This window comes from Channa argus, chromosome 10 (genome assembly GCF_033026475.1).
Source record: "Channa argus isolate prfri chromosome 10, Channa argus male v1.0, whole genome shotgun sequence".
NCBI classification, from domain to species: Eukaryota; Metazoa; Chordata; class Actinopteri; order Anabantiformes; family Channidae; genus Channa; species Channa argus.
The window spans coordinates 11,705,057-11,724,300 of NC_090206.1; the positions used below are offsets into that span (position 1 = coordinate 11,705,057).

At 38.9% G+C, this 19,244-nt stretch overlaps 1 protein-coding gene across 4 annotated transcripts; it reads left to right on the forward strand.

The window, feature by feature from the left end:
- Positions 1–3,451: 3,451 nt before the first annotated feature.
- atp7a (ATPase copper transporting alpha) lies at positions 3,452–19,225 on the forward strand. Of its 4 annotated transcripts, none has more exons than XM_067519092.1 (23): positions 3,452–3,718; positions 4,414–4,543; positions 6,899–7,397; positions 8,126–8,905; positions 9,186–9,374; positions 9,467–9,630; positions 9,847–10,008; positions 10,174–10,250; positions 10,842–11,064; positions 11,298–11,531; positions 11,643–11,734; positions 12,079–12,206; positions 13,916–14,070; positions 14,183–14,317; positions 14,489–14,683; positions 14,796–14,978; positions 15,241–15,454; positions 15,637–15,783; positions 15,920–16,062; positions 16,303–16,506; positions 17,062–17,179; positions 17,287–17,389; positions 17,510–19,225. In XM_067519092.1, the coding sequence occupies exons 2-23, from the start codon at positions 4,424–4,426 to the stop codon at positions 17,781–17,783; spliced, it is 4,539 nt and encodes a 1,512-aa protein (XP_067375193.1). In that variant the 5' UTR covers positions 3,452–3,718; positions 4,414–4,423; the 3' UTR covers positions 17,784–19,225. The 4 variants fall into 4 exon arrangements, with proteins under 4 accessions (XP_067375193.1, XP_067375194.1, XP_067375196.1 ...); XM_067519093.1 differs by having other exon boundaries at positions 9,186–9,314; XM_067519095.1 differs by lacking the exon at positions 4,414–4,543.
- The last annotated feature ends 19 nt before the right edge of the window (positions 19,226–19,244 follow it).

Sequence of the window (19,244 nt, forward strand, 5' to 3'; positions counted from 1 at the left end):
CAAGCTCTGCTTACTGTATGTTATGTCCCACAGCTGAGTGTCAGATCACTGCTGCTCTCTACTGATGGAAATTTGAAACTGCAAAAAGGTAAACTGGACAAAGTCAGTAACACATACACAGCTCAGATCAAGCTTCATTGTATTAGAGCCACAAGAAAATACAATATTTCAGTTTATTCCACTATTTATTATTACAGTGCAATTAAAATTAATTGCTATTACAATGAAGCACACTTCTCTGAGATGTAACCAAGGCTATGAGTGTGACACACAGACAAACACGTTCAAAAATATAAAAATACAATATATTGCAGTCGTTTAAATGTATCATGTCATGCATTGTGGGAATAGACACTGTGCTCCTATTTTTAATGCACCACTATATATTCATTTATATATATTTTTTTCATCTCTTTTTGCTGCATTACTGGACAAATTCATAAGATGACCCCAGACAAATATTACTTCAAGATACATCAAGCAAAGCAGCAATAAAGTATGATCATTAAATTAAAATACCTTCACATATACTCGGAATATAAGCTTTAAAAATAAATTTCCGTACAATGGTAAATGAAAACAACCTTTAACTTGACAGCAGGCACATCAGAATGACTGGTTGTTGTTGTTTAAAGCTGAGCTCAAGCGATAATAGCACCATTTAAAGCCTGTACATTCAATAACATGCTTTCACACTCTGGAAAATCTGGTTCTCTCTGTACGTTACTGCATAGTAGCACTATTGTTAATGATCATTCTACCGGGAGCTGGAACATCAAGTTCAAGTAGAGTCAAGTGGAGCCACTTCAACTGCATTGTGTGAAACACAGAACTGCTCATTTAGGTAGGAGTGCATGAGGTTATCTGAACAACATAAAGTCATAATTTACAATATGAGAGTGAACTGATGAATGGTGAATCAAGGCGCTTTTATCATAAGCAACCAGCAGGTGGCAGATCCACATCCTTCACACAAGATGGTTGGAAGGTTGCAGTGAGTCAAGGTAAATTCAGACCATCCTTCAAAGACTGAAAAAGGCTACTACAAACTTCACATCACAATATCTATGCACAGAAAGAAAGCAGGGGTCTCTTCTCAGATGTGAAATTCAAACTCCCTCTCCTAGCTGTTTCTTCTGATGATGTGAAAGAGTGTCTGGCTGGGGCTTTTACTCAACATGTCTGTGTGCAAGTGCTTCAAGTAAACGTGATTTTCAGATGAGAGGGCAAGCAGCAGCTCTGTAGCATGGAGATTCAACATTAAATCGAGTGTAAATAGTTATATTTATGTATTTAAATTAAAGATCTTTTTAATAGCAGTCCAAATGGGAAAGAAAGATACCCACAATCACATTCTTACCAGTAGAAATTATATTTATAGATATCCAGCACTCTAACATGGGGCGAGAAGCAGGGTCCACCCTGGACTGGTCGTCAGGGTCAACACAGAAAGACACACGTTGACAGACAACTACAGGCAATTTAGAGTCACTATTTAACCTACTGTAACATGCATGTTTTTGGACTGACTGAGGAAACCATGTAAGTACAAAGAGAACTGTATGGGAGTAAAAGTAACTAACGTACAAGAACCTCAAAATTGTAGTAGAAGTAGTAGTAGTAGCAACAGTAGTACTTTTCTGCAAAGGTAAGTATTCCTCTATGTTAAAAGCTATCTGTGGCCCTAACACTATGAGCAAACGCACACATAATTGCACACACAGCACAGTTTAATCACCTAACTTAAAATAGCTCTTTCTTCTCTGTTTTGTGCTCTTTCTTAATGTAGACATGGAGACATGGCTGGATTTGACTGGTTCCTGCTTATTTAGAACAACAGGAGAAGAACTCATAATAAGCTCTCTTCTCAGCTTTAAGGGCAGCTTGATGGTCACAGCTGATCAGTTGGTACACGTGACACAAGGAAAACATGGACATACTCAGCTGCATCCCAGACCATGCCTGCAGAAAAGCATAAATGATAGAGACAACATCAGAGAAGACATTTATGTACATTATCTATGGAGACCTTGTACCCAAGCTTCTACTCATTTACATTATTGTGTGCAAGATATTGATGTGCTGATAAAGCAGTTTAGGGTGTCAAATGTGTATGTGTGTGTGTGTGTGTGTGTGTGTTCACTGATATCCTCCCTTTCCTACTCCCTTTCCCCCTATCATCTCTCTTCATGCATTTATAATTCACCACAGCATCACATTAACTTTGTGTCTTCTTTCTCCAGTAGTTGTGCTTCTCTCTCTATCTGTCTCCCTCTCTCTTTAGCTTTCTGCAGGTATAACTACCTTTGGAGGTGTTTGTTTCTAATGTGCATCTACTGGTCCTACCCACCCGCCCAGCGTTTTGTTGTTGCTACGTGTGGCTCTTTTCTTTTCTCTTTCTACTCATCTCAACCGTTCAAGGTAGATGGCCGCCCACCTTGAGCCTGGTTCTGCTGGAGGTTTTTTCCGTTAAAGCGAGTTTTTCCTCTCTACTGATGCCTAGGGCTTGCTCAAGAGGGATTTTTTGGGTTTTCTCTATATATTTATTATGTAAAGTACCTTGACATGACTTTATTGTGAATTGACACAATATAAATGAAGTTGAATTTAATTTTATTGAATTTAACTTCCATTAGAGTCACAAGAACAACAACAAGTAGAAGTTCAGGATTAAAATCAGCTCAAAGAATGAACTTTTATTCTGTCTGCTGTGTGCTTCCATGTTTCCACCTATCTATAATCTGCAAATGGCATTTTAACAGTGTATAAATATAGTAATTTAGATTAATTGCAAATCTGAATAATTATGACCTGTCCCATACAAATTAATGTCTGTACACACAGCTTATCCATCTTTAAGGCTGCTTAAATCAATCATACTAATCAGTTTTATTCTTACCTTGCCTGACCTTTAGGTTCACACCAAATGTTAAGCGGAGGCTGTCTAAAGATGGCAAATCCAGTGAATCCACCAAAACTATGCCTAAGCTTTATAGTGTAAAGTCTAAATTCAGTCTTATCCTTTGTATAACTGTGATGGCAAACCTGCTGGATATTAAGCATCAACAGAACCTATTCATCTGGTGATTCTATTTTCTATATGTTGCCATTTAAGATTCAGATATTGTCTTATTTATGTGGCATAAAAACCTTTATTACTAAGTTGAAATAGGAACAGGAAAAGAGGAAATGACATGAGTAGCTTTGACTTAGACTACCTCGATTGTAGACGTTACTGAATTGAATGTACATGTTGAATGTAATTTCTTTGGTAAGGAACGCTGTCAAAAAGGCAGACAATGGTCATAACTCAACTCTCAGCACATAAATAGTTTCTCCATATTTCAGCAGCGTTCACACAGCCTGACAGTCCCGTTCCAGGGCGGGAGGAACCCACCAATCCACCCCTGTTACCATGGGCTTCCCTCACACAGCTCCGCCTGTTGGTTGTGACGCACAGTGCGCAGTCGTCAGTCACGTCGACATGGGAAGAAGTGGTGAAAACAGCTTCGCCTTGCCGAATTTTGTCTATTCACGGGAGCAAAATCCCTATTTCAGCACCGTCATTCTTTACAGACAGCATGATGCTGCGACGTGTCCGTTTTATTGCTTGTAACGCACAATGAAGAGAAAAAGCTAGTGAGTCCGCTTTCTAGCTTTATGGTGATTTTGCTAACGTCAATAGCCTGTAGTTAACTGGCAACTTCTCTTTGACAAGGTAAGTTAAGTTGCGCATGTCTTCTCTTTAATACGATCTAGCTGTGTTTTATCAGCAGCGTTTTGAAATAGTAAGATAATGGAAGCAAAATTTCCTTTGTACTGTACCTGACTATAAATAAATTGCACTTGATGGTGTAAGTTTAGCAAACATGCAGAAATAGCTGACGTTTTTCTTGTTTAGCTTAGTTAGGCTAGCTTACGAATAGCTCCCGTATCTTCAGCTACATTCATTGCTATGAGTTAATCAAAGCAAGTGTTAACGGTGCATAAACGCCTGTCTTCTCAATCTGACATTTGACAAATATATGGTCTAAGTTCTAGTCCTTTGTAAGTTCGTTACAGAAATCCAGTATTCAACCTGAAATGTGTTTGACTATGAAATTTAGCAGTTTGTTCTTGGCAATGTATTCAACCAAATGACCCAGAAGCGTCGATATGTCCAAGACTGAGAGCTAAATAACCATTGTATTCAGGGATATGTTGAGTTGATACCAGAGTGACAGCTGAGTTATTATGCAGCCACGATTCCTTAAACACACTTAAAGTTGATGCATTATGGCTTTTGTTCTCACCCTGTTGTCAGTGCATTCACGCATCACTGTTTTCATTTGACAATAATCGTTCCATGGCCCTATATTTTCATTCAAGCAAGGAAGCACAAAAATAAACTTTGTGTATCTTGTGTTGTTTTAGATAGGCCATCATGACTCAAGACATAAGTCTGTGTTCAGTCTCCCTTGGAGTGGAGGGTATGACCTGTGCATCCTGCGTTCAGTCCATAGAGCAGCGCGTTGGTTCTCTCTCTGGAGTGATACGTATAAAGGTAATTCAAGTTACTGCAAGGATAAAGGAACTCATTTTACATTTGGTATCATTCAGTGACACTGAAGGAAGTTTTTTTTTCATGTTTATGTGCTGTTCTTAAAATTTGCTGACACAAAATGTCTTATATGAAACTTCCAGTTGAAAACGGAACTTTCATGATTACTGTAGATATAACAGTTTATATTTTAAAACCAAATATTTAGAACATTTGTGTAATGCAGATGTATTATTTAGAATATTATATTAACTAAAGTTTCCTGCCAAACTTAGGGTAATGCAATTTGATTCACCCCTCAGTATTACTCCCTCAGGACTAATTTATCAAAGGTGATCTGATTTTAAACCAAGTAACATCAATGGAGCCATGAGAGATGTCTAAATTACAATAGTTGTAGCCTGCTGTTTTTTGTTTGTTTTGTGTTTACCCCTCAGGCTGAGGTTAAATGACAAGATAATGTAATAGTGTGTTCCTGATAGGGCTGTGCCCTTTGCTGGACAATCTGTACCCACAGGAAATGTAATTTGTGTCTTAAGAGAATTTAGTGCCTGTGCCTATGTGTGAGGAGAAAATTGAATTCCTGGTAGAACAGTTGTTGTCTGATTTCGAGCTGAAATTTTTTTAAGACTAAAAAGGGTAATCCTTGAAGCAGAAAGATTCACTTACTACTAAACCCACCACTATGATTTGTAAATTATAGCTTAGTCATGTGATCACTTCAGAGTGTCACATGTTTTTGTCATGCTGAAGAGGGAGGGCTAAGGGTCAGCATGCTTACAAAACAGAATCTAACCTTCCAAGGCTATAATCTCATTTCACCCTTTTTAATATTGTAAAGTTCATTTTGTTAAAACAGGACATACAGAGTTTGAGCATTTCTTATTTTTTATTTATATATTTATATTTTTATTTATCACAGACAATCAACACTTTTAGACTGCTCCAAAGCTAGATTTATTCTGCTGTCCCTTGGTGGGTTTATATCATGAAAAAAAAACAATAAGGAAAGTAAAACATAATATTCAAAATCATAACTTAACATTGCATTATATTATTAACACAATTTGTAAAAAGAAAAAAAAAGTACATATCAGATGTAAATCAGTTGATTTTAAAATTACATAAAACCCAATATAAAATTACAGGGATATAATTTCAGTGTATCCAGGGATCACATTCTTAAGTTGTTTTTAACCACTTCTTCAGTTCTAAACTAAACTGTGCCATGGTGGAGCTTTGCTTAGTCACTCGAGGCAAGTCCACAATAAAAAAAGTACATTTGCATTGACCCCAGCATAAAACTCAAAAACATTACAACGTTGAAGATTTTACCTTACTTAGGCATCCATACAATGCTTACCATCTTGCCTGAAAAAACTAAACAAACATTAAAAAACAAACAGACAAACAAAAACAAACGAAAAATCATTAAGAAGGGGTGAGTGGGGAATTAAAAACACACACACACACACACACACACACACATACATATATATATATATATATATATATATATATATATATATATATATATATATATATATATATATATATATATATAAAAATAAGTATTTAAAAAAATTCCCCACTCACCCCTTCTTTTTGGAGCGGTCTTATTCCTCCCTTCAAGCTCAGGTCCTCTACCACAAGCCTGGGAGCTCGAGGATCCTGCGCAGTATCTTCAGCTGTTCCTAGGACTGCACACTTTTGAACAGGTCTCGATGCCATTCCTGGAATCTGCTGGAGCCACTCTCCCAGTTTGGGGGTCACAGCCCCCAGTTTTTAAAGGGTACCACTTGTACATTCACCTCATCACACGGGATCTTAGCTCTGTCATCCTCAACCACTATTGGAGATGTGTCCCATTTTGACTCTGGGACTTCCAGCCTGTATTTGGCACAGATGTTTCAGCACACTATGCTAGCCACTTGGTAATGGTATGCACTGCCTGCTAGCATCTTGCACCCCGCTGTTATGTGCTGGATTGTCTCAGGGGCATCTTTGGACAGCTTGCACCTGGAGTCCTGCCTGGTATGGTAGACCCCAGCCTCTATTGATCTTGTGCTTAGAGCCTGTGCTGCTAGGATTAGTCCCTCTGTGCTGTCTTTCAGTCCAACTTCGTCCAGCCACTGGTAGGATTTTTTGATATCAGCCGAAGTGGCTGGTTTCTTATTGAAATTAATAATTAATTAGAATAATTAATTAATAAGAATTAATTATTATTTAATTATATATTAATTATTCCATTAGTAACTTTTCAGATTGCTCCTATTTTAATAGTACCCTTTCGATATTTAAGTGTCGCTTTGTATTATAGTGACTTAGTTGTGTTGACTTTTAACTTTTATTTTATAGGTGTCATTAGAGCAGAAGAATGCCACTGTCATATTTGACCACAGCAAACAGAGCCCACAATCTTTGTCAGAGGCCATCGAGGACATGGGCTTTGAATCAACTGATTCCAGCACAGCTACCCCAGTCTCCACAGATACCCAGCTGATCCCCACCTCAGACCTGACACCTGCAGCCACACAGGAGGCTTTGAAGAAACTATCCCAGATTCAGGGAGTGCTGGATGTCAGAGAGAGCCCAGCCCTGACAGGTTTAACTGTCCGCTTTGTTCCTTCCCTCACATCTGTGCAGCAACTGAGTGAGGTGGTCACCAGCTTAACACCTCTAGAGAGCCCAACACACGGTAGTCCTATGCAAAAAGGCCCAACTGTGTCTTCTTCTCACAGCACAGGAGGAGGAGTTGTACTCCTAAAGTTGTCCATTAAAGGAATGACTTGTCACTCCTGCACCACTACTATTGAAGGAAAGATTGGCAAACTGAAAGGGATTGAAAAGATAAAAGGTGATGTACTTGACCATTTCACAAGCTTGCATTACTTGGCTAAACTAGATGTTATTCTGCACTGTTTACAAACACGTTTTACACATCACAGCTTGTCATGTCAGGTTCCTGTTTATGGCCGACTTACAGTTCATGCAGTGGGATTTGAATCAGACTCATGAATTCTTTTCATTTGTAATATAAAGAGTTCCGTACCGACAGATAAAATGTTTGCTGAGTACAGGCTCAACTTTGTCTCCTCCTCACAATGCAATTCTGTTTTGCACGTATGTTTAACATCAAACATTGTGGTCATCTAAAGTAAAATAATATTTCTGCTCTGGTTCACTCTGTGTATATGGGAAACTGACCACACCCATCACTGAACACAGACAGCAGAGGAGAGGAACAAGAGAAGTGTTGATCCCTATTCTGAGACTGGAATTAGAGTAAAAGCCATTAGGAAGCAGATTTTGATTGGTTTTGTTAAAGCTGATACCAATTCTTTAAAATCTTGCTAAATTGACTTAGTATCAGTTCTGGTCACCTCTACAGAATAGAAAATTTTACAATATTATCATGCTTCTTGTGCATAAACTTGCGAACAAATGTTGACATTATTGTTATTGACTGTTAGCAACTGCTTCCTCTTTAATGCATAATCAATTCCTGTGAGGATAAAATTAGTGCTTTCTAGTTTTATAAAATATGTTTTTATTTCAACTTTATCTTGTCTTAATTTTCCACAGTTGTTTTAGAGTCTCAGGAAGCTACAATACTGTACCTGCCTTACCTCATTACCGTCCAAACTATCATCAACCAGATTGGTGTGGCTGGCTTCAAGGCTTTTGTCAAGTCTAAGCCCCAGTCTCTGCAGCTGTCATCCAGTGAAATTGAACGTTTTGTTGATTCTCAAAAACCAACTGTTTCATCACCATCAGAGACTTCAGAAGAGACAGAGACGGAAATATTTATAGACTCAACGCTTGTCATGCTCAGGGTGAAAGGCATGCACTGTCGTTCCTGTGAAGTCAACATCCAAGACAATATCTTAGTGCTGCCTGGTGTCTCCTCTGTAGAGGTCTCTCTGGAGAAGGAGAAGGCCACCATCTGCTATAATCCCCTAAAGGTTAATGTGCTTCATCTACAGCAGGCAATTGAGGCATTGCCTCCAGGGAACTTCAAGACAGAACTCTGGGACTCCTCCAGCCCTCTCAGTCATGTATCTTTGTCACCCACACCTCCCATATCATCACAGCCTTCAGAGGAAACCAAGGCCAAACTTGTTTCACCTCAACGTTGTTTTACCCAGCCTCTGGCATCTGTAATTAATATTCACATTGAGGGCATGACATGTAACTCCTGTGTTCAGTCAATCGAAAGCATGCTCTCCCAAAGGAAGGGGGTTGTGTCAGCCCAGGTCTCTCTAACCGATCACCAGGGAATTTTTGAGTATGATCCCCTCCTGACCACACCAGAAGAGCTAAAGGAGGCCATAGAGGACATGGGTTTTGATGCCTTCTTACCTGGTGAGAGAACAAGAAATGGGATTGTTAGGTCAACAAATTTGTCACTCAGTATAATTGCAGATCTTTTATTTTCCTTGTGTTTTAAATAGATTATTGCCTGAAAATACTCTAAAGCCTAACTTTGTTTCCTGTGAATGTGATCCAACTGTTCAAGTGTCTCTTACTAATGCAACATAGTTATATGTTACAGTTATATATGGTTATACTAGAGCTCAAAGGTTAATACATCATAGCTAACAAAAAATTGCTCTTCTTTAATCACTATATTTGTTGCTTACAGAGACCGGTTCTCTGCTGCCTGCATCCGACCCTTATTTCCCAAAGCCGTCAAGTCTAGCCCCTGTAAAAGAGAAGGAGCCGGAGAATGAACTACAGAAAGAAACCCGCTCTAAATGCTACATCCATATTGGTGGGATGACTTGTGCTTCCTGTGTTGCAAACATTGAACGAAATCTTAAGAATGAATCTGGTCTGTAGAAACATAAAATATTTTATATTGTACAAAGGATTACGTCATTTCTGTTACTAGTGGTTATATACAATATATGTCATGTTGTGCAGGTATCTACTCTGTTCTGGTAGCACTAATGGCCAGTAAAGCAGAGGTGCGTTATAATCCTGAAGTCATTGACCCTGGGAAGATAGCTGAATGTGTGAAAGAGCTGGGCTTTACCGCTTCTGTAATGGAGAACTATGAAGGTTCAGATGGACACCTGGAACTAGTGGTGAGTCAGCATAAGGTTGCATAGATATTATGTTTGTATTCTATTAAAAAGACAAGTCACAGTGCTGTAAAATTGTTCCAGAAATGTAATCCATCAACATTTTCAGCCCATTTCCTTTTTAGTACACGAAACACATCTTGACACTTACTCAATTCATGCTCTATTTATTATGTATATGACTATTTCTCTTATGTTGTCCTATTTACTTTCTTTCAGGTCAGGGGAATGACATGCGCCTCTTGTGTTCACAAAATTGAATCCAACCTTATGAAAGAAAAGGGGATTATATATGCCTCTGTTGCCTTGGCAACCAACAAAGCACACATTAAGTATGACTCGGAAATTATAGGGCCACGAGACATCACCAAGCTGATTGAGGTGTTACTTCTGTCTCTGATTGTTTTAGTTATTTTTATCAGTATTTCTTGTTGGTTGTTGGGGCTAAGTGATTCATATAAACTTTAATAATATAAATTTTATATACATAAAGGACTAAATCACAAGGGCTTGAAATCTAATCATGAGTCTCACTATTATTTCTAGAGTCTGGGGTTTGAAGCATCTTTGGTAAAGCGAGACCGCAGTGCCACCCACCTCGATCACACCAAAGAGATACAGCAGTAAGCAGCATTTTGTAATATTTTTGTAATAGTTTCTTCTTTAGGCCTGACCCCTGCTAAAATGCTTGTACAGAGGTTGTACACCTATGCTTAATAAAACTCCATGATTTCTGTTATGAAAACATCAAATTTCTCCATATAACTTAGAAGTGCCAGGCAAAATATAAAACAAGCCTAATAAAGGCTTTGAAGAGTTTCACATCAACTTACGTAACTCCATTTGAGGAAACTCAATATCACGTTGCAGAAAAAAATAAGAACATAAAATACCTCAAAAATGGAAAAAGTATAGTGAGTAGCAGCAGGGGAACAAGATCAGTTCTAAAAGGACAAATTTTGTTTTTGAATGTACAAGTTAGTAATTGCATGTGTTTTGCAAGAATTGTGTGGTTATGTACTTCTTTTGGGTGTCACTTGTTTATACTAATACTATAATTAGATGCTTACTGCTTCAAATTATCTTGTATGAATTCATTGTTTGTGGGTCAGTCATGTTGATTCGGAATCCCCTTGTGCATTTGCTATGTTTTTTTTAATAAGAACAATTGAAAATATGGTCACCAAATTACAGATCTGTTTTTTCCATTTAAGGTGGAGAAAATCTTTTCTGGTGAGCTTGATTTTCTGTGTGCCTGTAATGGGCATGATGATATACATGATTATCATGGACCACCAGATGAATGTTTCACATCACCACAATGCTACGGTGGAAGACCGCAATCTTTACCACTCCAACATGTTCCTGGAGAAACAGCTGCTTCCAGGCCTCTCCATTATGAACCTCCTTTCCTTCCTCTTTTGTGTGCCTGTACAGGTAAATCAGGGGTATTATCTGTGCTTAATGAAATATGATATTGAAATTTCAGAATGAAAGAGCCATTCAGGAAATGTTACTTTCAAAATGATACTTGTGGATATATCCATGAATACTATCTATCTATCAGTGTGTGTGTGTGTGTGTGTGTGTGTGTATATATATATATACACACACACACACACACACACACAATTATTATTATTTTTTTTTAATTCTTGTTTTCTTCACAGTTTATTGGAGGTCGTCACTTTTACATACAAGCTTACAAAGCAGTAAAACATCGATCTGCCAACATGGACGTGCTTATAGTCCTGGCTACCTCCGTAGCCTTCACCTACTCACTGGTCGTCCTGATAGTGGCCATGGCAGAAAAGGCAAAAGTCAATCCCATCACATTCTTTGACACACCACCAATGCTGTTTGTCTTTATCTCACTGGGACGCTGGCTGGAGCAGATAGCCAAGGTTTAACTCATCATTGTTAATATTATTGGTAGCTTTATGTATGTTTTTTGAAATGCTGAAGTTAACAACCCCAGTTGAATTTGGAAATTTGATTTTATTTCTTCCATCCAGAGCAAGACATCTGAGGCTTTGTCCAAACTGATGTCCCTACAAGCGACTGAGGCCACCGTGGTCACTCTCAATAGGGACAAGTCTATTCTCAGGTACGCATTCGCTACACTCTGTTTCTAACTTTATGTATCTTTAGCTGGTTTAAGATGACGTGTCTTTGCAGTTGAAATATTACTGGGAAGTTTTAATAGAGAATATAAATATTTCTGGCAGTTCCAATCTCCAGTTTTAATTAAGTTTCTTCAGAAAACACACTGGCCAATCCTAAAATATTATGATATAATTATTAGAAATTGTTTTTCAGGATTGCCTATATTTAATATTACATATAGAAATTGCAACTCAGATTAGTTATCTGTTTCAATATGTCAGATTGGCTCACCATAATGGTATTAGTAGCATTGTATTAGCATTGTTATTTGCAACATTTACACAGTGAGGAGCAGGTGGATGTTGAGCTGGTGCAAAGGGGTGATGTGGTGAAAGTCGTACCAGGAGGGAAATTTCCAGTAGACGGGAGGGTCATCGAAGGACACTCCATGGCTGATGAATCTCTCATCACAGGTTGGCTGCATTGTTTGAAGGACCAAGTCAATATTAAGAGATGATTAATGGCTTTATTTCTTTGTTGACAATAAAATTTAAGAATTAAGAGAAGTTAACCAATATTAAGAGGTCTACTTGTTCTAATTGGTCCCTGAAATATTTAATTTGGTTGGTTTACTATTTGTAGCATTTGAGCAATTTAGAATGAAAACAATAAGTGCATCCAGAAATTATTCACCTTTTCCACATTTCTTTATGTTACAGCCTTATTCAAATATTGATCAAATTCATTATTTTCCGCAACATTGTACAAACAATACCCAATTCTTACAACGCAAAAGAGGTTTGTTTGAAATATTTGCAAATTTGGTGTAACCTCTTTCCACTGATCATTCTTGAGATGATTCTAGAACTTGATTAGAGTCCATCTGTGGGAAATTTAGTCGGACATGATTTGGAAATTCTTACACCAGTCTATATAAGGTTCCACAGTTAACAGTGCATATCAGAGCACAAGCCAAGCCATGGAGTCCAAGGAGTTTTCCTTAGACCTCTGAGACAGGATTGTATCAAGACACAGATCTGGGGAAGGGTACAGAAAAATGTCTGCAGCATTGAAGGTCCTAATGAGCACAGTGACCTCCATCATCTTTAAATAGACGATGTTTGGAACCACCAGGAATTTTCCTAGAGCAGGCTGGCTGGCCAAATGATAGAAAGAGAAGGACCTTAGTCAGGGAGATGAACAAGAAACCCATGGTCACTCTGAGAGAGCTCTAGCATTTCTCTGTGGAGAGAAGAGAACTTTCCAGAAGAACAACCATCTCTGCAGCACTCCACCAATCAGGCCTGTGTGGTAGAGTTGTCAGACGGGTGGCACATTTCAATCCGCCTGAAAGACTCTGGGCATGAGAAAATAAATTCTCTGGTCTGATGAAACAAAGATTGAGCTCTTTGGGCTAAATGCCAAATATCACATCTGGAGGAAGCCAGGCACTGCTCACCACATGGTCAATACCATCCCTACAGTAAAGCTTGGTGGTGGCAGCCTTATGCTGTGGGGATGTTTTTCAGTGGCAGCAAATGGGAGACTAATCAGGATCTAGGGAAAGATGAATGCAGCAATGCACAGAGACATCCTTGATGAAAACCTAGGACTGGGGCGACAGGGTCTTTGTCTTGTTGAAAGATGAACTAAGCACACAGCCAAGATAACAAAGGAGTGGCCCAAGGGACAATGTGAATGTCCTTCAGTGGCCCAACCAGAGGCTAAACTTCAACCCGGTTGAACATCTCTGGAGAGATCTGAAAATGGCTGTGCACTGACGCTCCCCATCCAACCTGAAGGAACTTGAGAGGTACTGCAAAGGAGAATGGGAGAAACTGCCCAAAAATAGGTGTGCCAAGCTTGTAGCATCATACTCAAAAAGACTTGAGGCTGTAATTGGTGCTAAAGGTGCTTCAACGAAGTGTTAAGCAAAGGAGAGGAATACTTATGTACATATGATTTCTTTTTGTTTTGTTTTTTAAATACCTTTGCAAATATTTCAAACAAACTTCTTTCATGTTGTCATTATGGGGGATTGTTTGTAGAATTGTGAGGAAAATAATGAATTTAGTTCATTTTGAAATGAGGCTGTATATGTTTTGTTATATTTTGGCAAGGGTTTCTGCCATAGCATCAGCTTTTTTCCAGATGACCTTATATCATTGTGCTTTCTGACCAGGTGAGGCCATGCCGGTCACCAAGAAGCCTGGGAGCTCTGTTATTGCAGGTTCCATTAACCAGAATGGCTCTCTGCTTGTCAGTGCTACACATGTTGGCATGGACACAACACTATCCCAGATTGTCAAACTAGTGGAGGAGGCTCAGACGTCAAAGGTGAATTGAGTTGTTTTGAGATGCGCACTTTATGTATTTATTTATTTATTTATCTTTTTAAATTTCTGAATCTGTATTGCCTATTTTGTATTTTATTTATTTTTATTTTTAGGCTCCTATTCAGCAGTATGCAGATAAGATCAGTGGCTACTTTGTACCCTTCATTGTTGGCATATCTGTCCTTACACTAATCGCCTGGATCATCATTGGGTTTTTGAACTTCTCTCTTGTGGAAAAATACTTTCCTGTGAGTCTTCTTTTGAATCTTAATATTTGACTGTACAAGTTCATCGGTTTCCCTTTTTTTTTTTTTAGACAGGACTGAAAATCAGAGCATTTGATATTGTACACAGTTACTATTTAAATTATCTTTAGTGAAGATAAGTGATAGTAATAAAGCCTAACATTCTTTCTGCAGGGTTATGACAAGAGCATTTCCAGGACCGAGGCAGTGGTTCGCTTTGCCTTCCAGGCTTCCATAACAGTGTTATGCATTGCCTGCCCATGTTCTCTTGGCTTGGCAACCCCAACAGCTGTCATGGTGGGCACAGGAGTTGGAGCCCAAAATGGGATTCTGATAAAGGGAGGAGAGCCACTTGAAATGGCCCATAAGGTGTGTTAATGAGGATACTGTGACACCCTTGGTGTACTGTATATAGTCAGCCAATTATGTAACAGACCAACCATGAATTTAAACAGATAATGAAATGGTTCTGCATGTGCAGGTCCAATCAGTGGTGTTTGATAAGACTGGAACCATCACATATGGTGCTCCAAAGGTTATCCAAGTTAAAATTGTCGTGGAAGGTAACAAGATGCCTCGTTCCCGACTGCTGGCCATTGTGGGTACTGCTGAGAACAACAGCGAACACCCTCTGGGAGCAGCAATCACCAAATACTGCAAACAGGTTGCTTTCTATCTCGCATTTAATGGCCAAACTCCACTTTGTGGGAATTTTTATGTGGTTAGTCCTCTGCATGACTTAGATTTGTACAATATTACATTAGACATTTAATACTGTGTGTGTGTGTGTGTGTGTGTGTGTGTGTGTGTGTGTGTGTGTGTGTGTGTGTGTGTGTGTGTGTGTGTGTGTGTGTGTGTGTGTGTGTGTGTGTGTGTGTGTGTGTGTGTGTGTGTGTGTGTGTGTGTGTGTGTGTGTGTGTGTGTAGGAACTTGGCACGGAGTCTCTTGGAACATGCACAGATTTTCAGGCAGTGCCAGGCTGTGGCATACGATGTCAGGTCAGCAACACTGAGACCCTGCTAAAACAGGCAGACAGTGACAGCGAAGACAACAACCAGCGCAATAGCATCCTCGTCCAGATTAGTGACACCAGGATAACTGCCAGCTCCCATCCTCTCATAATGGACCCACAGCCGCTGAGTAAGTTGGTAAATGCTGTCCTAGCACATAGTTGTGGTTATATACTTAGTAGAAGTAAAGGAACCTATTCAAGTATTTATGAATTTGAGTTAGGTTGGAGTTAGTTAACCTGTGCTTCATTCACCTTTATGTCTCTTAATATTTCTGCTGCTGAGTCTCACAAATGTGATCCATGTGTTTAGGTCTCATCCAGACAGCCACCTATGTTGTCCTGATTGGTAATAGAGAGTGGATGCGGAGGAACTGTATGCAGATCACTGCTGACATAGATGAGGCCATGGCAGAGCATGAGCGCAGAGGACGCACTGCTGTCCTAGTAGCTGTAGACAGTGAGTGGTACTTTTTAAGTATGAACTTTTATCATCTTTTTTTTTTCTTATTGGCTGCTTACACTTGTTGTTTTCTAAAACTGATGTGGAGAAAATGTTTTTATACTAATTGTAAAATCTTTTTATTTGTGCTTAGACTTGCTGTGTGCAATGATAGCCATAGCAGACACAGTGAAACCAGAGGCTGAGCTGGCAGTATACACACTGACCAACATGGGTCTGGAAGTTGTGCTGATGACTGGAGACAACAGCAAGACAGCACGTGCAATTGCTGCTCAGGTATGGATAGTGTGTGGCTGAGCCCTTTGGTTTGGGGGGATAAAGTTTTTTTTTTTTAATTTATTTTTTTAATCTCAATGTTGACAGTGTGACAATATTTTGTAAAAGTCTGTTTTTGTAATAAACTTAATATATTAATATGACTTTACAATTAGTCATAGGAAATTAATTCTTATCGCCCAGCTTCACTGTTTTGTGTAAAGTTGTATTTCTAAGTCTGTCATTCTTTGTTTCTATCAGGTGGGTATCCGGAAGGTGTTTGCTGAGGTCCTTCCTTCCCACAAGGTGGCCAAGGTGCAGCAGTTACAGCAAGCAGGAAAGACAGTTGCCATGGTGGGTGATGGTGTCAATGACTCGCCTGCTCTGGCCATGGCTGATGTGGGAATTGCCATAGGAACTGGAACAGATGTGGCCATAGAGGCAGCGGATATTGTGCTGATCAGGGTAAGAATTGAAAGTTGTTTTTTGTTTGTTTGTTTTTGTTTTTTTGTTATGAATTAATCTCTGTTCAACCCATGAGCTTTTTCAGAAATGGCAACCAAGATATTTATACAACATAGAGACAGTGTGAATCATGGAGTAATCCAAACCACATTGTTGACACATAACTATGAAATGTCAACATTGATACTGAAAGTATATAAACCGTATACCAGAAGCATCCAGACAGGTGATTGTACAAAATGTTATATTTTACAAATAATATTTGATACGTTATATATATGTTAACATCCTTAAATTGAACTGTGACTTTATATCTATATCATTATATCTAAATGTCGTTACTATGTTCTTGTACTACACTGTGAATGCTTCAAATTTGGATGTTTGCAATACTACAATTAAAAATCTCTTTTTTTAACCACTGTTTTAAATTGGTGACCTGTGAAAATATAAGTAAAGGTGCAGATTTGTTTTGTGAAATGTCTAACCAAGGGGTGCTTATTTGAAAGAATCTAAGCCCAATATTTTCATTGCATTTTCCTCCTTTCTCTACAGAATGACCTCCTGGATGTAGTAGGCAGCATTGACCTCTCTAAGAAAACTGTTAAGAGGATCAGGATCAACTTTGTCTTTGCTCTTATCTATAATCTGGTTGGCATTCCTGTTGCTGCTGGTAGGTGATGGCAAAAGATTTATTTAAAAAAAATATCTTAGCATATTGCCAAATATCATTCATATAACCTTGACCCCAGCAGTAATATGAACCTCATCTGCTGACAGGTGTGTTCCTTCCCATTGGTCTGGTGCTACAACCATGGATGGGCTCTGCTGCGATGGCACTGTCATCTGTTTCTGTGGTTTTGTCCTCTCTTCTACTCAAATGGTAATGCAATACTTAATGCTTTGTGGAAATCTCTTTTATCTGAGTGTTTTTTCTCCTTTTCGAGCATAATATGAAACCATTTTCCCATCGCTTTCTATTTTTGTCTTGGCCTTTGTCTAGTTACACTAAGCCCACCGCTGAGAAGCTGGAGGCTCGACTGGGTAACAGCAGGCGGCAGGGTAGCCTGTCAGATGTGAGTGTCCACATTGGAATTGGTGAGATGCGTCGTCCCTCCCCCAAACTCAGCCTGCTGGACCGCATTGTCAACTACAGCCGAGCCTCAATCAACTCCCTACGCTCCGACAAGCACTCACTCAACAGCTTGGTGCTTAGCGAGCCAGACAAACATTCTCTGCTGGTGGGAGAGGCGGTGTGTGAGGAGGAGTTTTGCTGAATGTGTATTACTCATATGGGTCAGCATTAACTTTTGTATGTTAGAGTAGACAGTAATTGCATTTATTTATGCTAAGCTGAAAGGGTTACAGTGAATAGTGGCCCATCTGACTGTTGTAGGTGCCTCAGGGCAGCACTCTGAAGATCTTAAATCCCCCATTGGTTCTTTTCCTAACCAGTGGATCCCATGCACTTGTGTGCATGATGGGCTGACTTCCTGTTGTTTTTGTGGAGGTCACTGCCCTCAGGCACACTCTTAGACGAACAGCTTAACCAACCATTTAACGTTGTGGACCACATGAACCACATGAGTCATGAACTATTCAAATCAAGGAAGCAGAGTTGTGATGAACTCTATCACTGTGGTCTTTAATCATTACAATCTTTAAAATCTGTCCAAAGACATTTTAACAGTAGTTCCTCTTTTAGGTGTGGACACTACAGTGTTGTATTTTTAATCAATTTCCTTAAAGGGAAAATTGTAAAATTCTGTTCCTGAGTATTTATATTTCCTTATTTATCTTTTTCATTATATCCTATGTGCAAATTAAGTTGAATCCAAACACCAAATTGAAATTTCAGTGTCCCAAAATGTGTAATGACTGAGCATGATAAAATATTAAATACAGACAATTCAAGAAGTCTTGTAACTTGCTGCAAAGAGATTTGTGTCTAAAACACCAACAGCGTGTGACCCAGTCCAACACATTCCAAAGATGGCACAGTGTGGAAGTTACACTGGACTTCAAGTGCACAAAGCAGAAAAAGTTGTACTTTGTGTGTTGCAGTGTGAAGACATGGGTTATCAAAACGCCAAATTCTAAGCAAATGAAAGTTTTTCTATTCTCACAACAGGAAAGATAGTATTACTGTACTCTTAACATTTTATTCAGTGAGTAAATTGTTTCTTTGTTTTTTCATACAATGATTATTATTGACTCTGTTGCACTTAATCAAAGAAACATTTTTAAACTCAGAAGACCAGGAAACATGAGATCAACAGACTGTACAGAGCTATCTGAGACAAACCACATCACTTACACATTGAAATGATGAGATGGCAAATATTCAAAAGTCTAGGTTTTCTCCTGTTAAGTAATTACAAACATGTTTTTTTCCTCTTTCCTTAATCTGCCTTCTCAAGTCAAGCGATAACCTCTACAGTCCACTTTTTCCTCTGTGTCCCAGCTTCTCTAGTGCTTCTTTCTTGTGGTTAAGGGGGAAAAAAAGCTGTCAGTTTATTTTGATGCTTTCTCCTAACGCTGTCTCCAGCTTTCACAGCTTGCTGAGTATCATTTTGTCTGATGTTTTGTGCATTGCATTGTTACAGTATCCACAGGGCTTCAGATCTGTGTGCATTTAAAGTAAATAAGTCCATGTTTGCAATCTTTAGTTCCTCTGAACATAATAATGTGCCTTGCAATAAAATGCTTTTGTAAGTCACTCCGCTGTTTCCAGTTTA

Bases quoted from the DNA above. Each gene is read 5' to 3' on its own strand.
- atp7a (XM_067519092.1), top strand. From the start codon at position 4,424: ATGACTCAAGACATAAGTCTGTGTTCAGTCTCCCTTGGAGTGGAGGGT. The intron at 11,735-12,078 runs GTACGCATTCGC...ACATTTACACAG, and splicing joins AGGGACAAGTCTATTCTCAG to TGAGGAGCAGGTGGATGTTG. The intron at 16,063-16,302 runs GTATGGATAGTG...TGTTTCTATCAG, and splicing joins CACGTGCAATTGCTGCTCAG to GTGGGTATCCGGAAGGTGTT.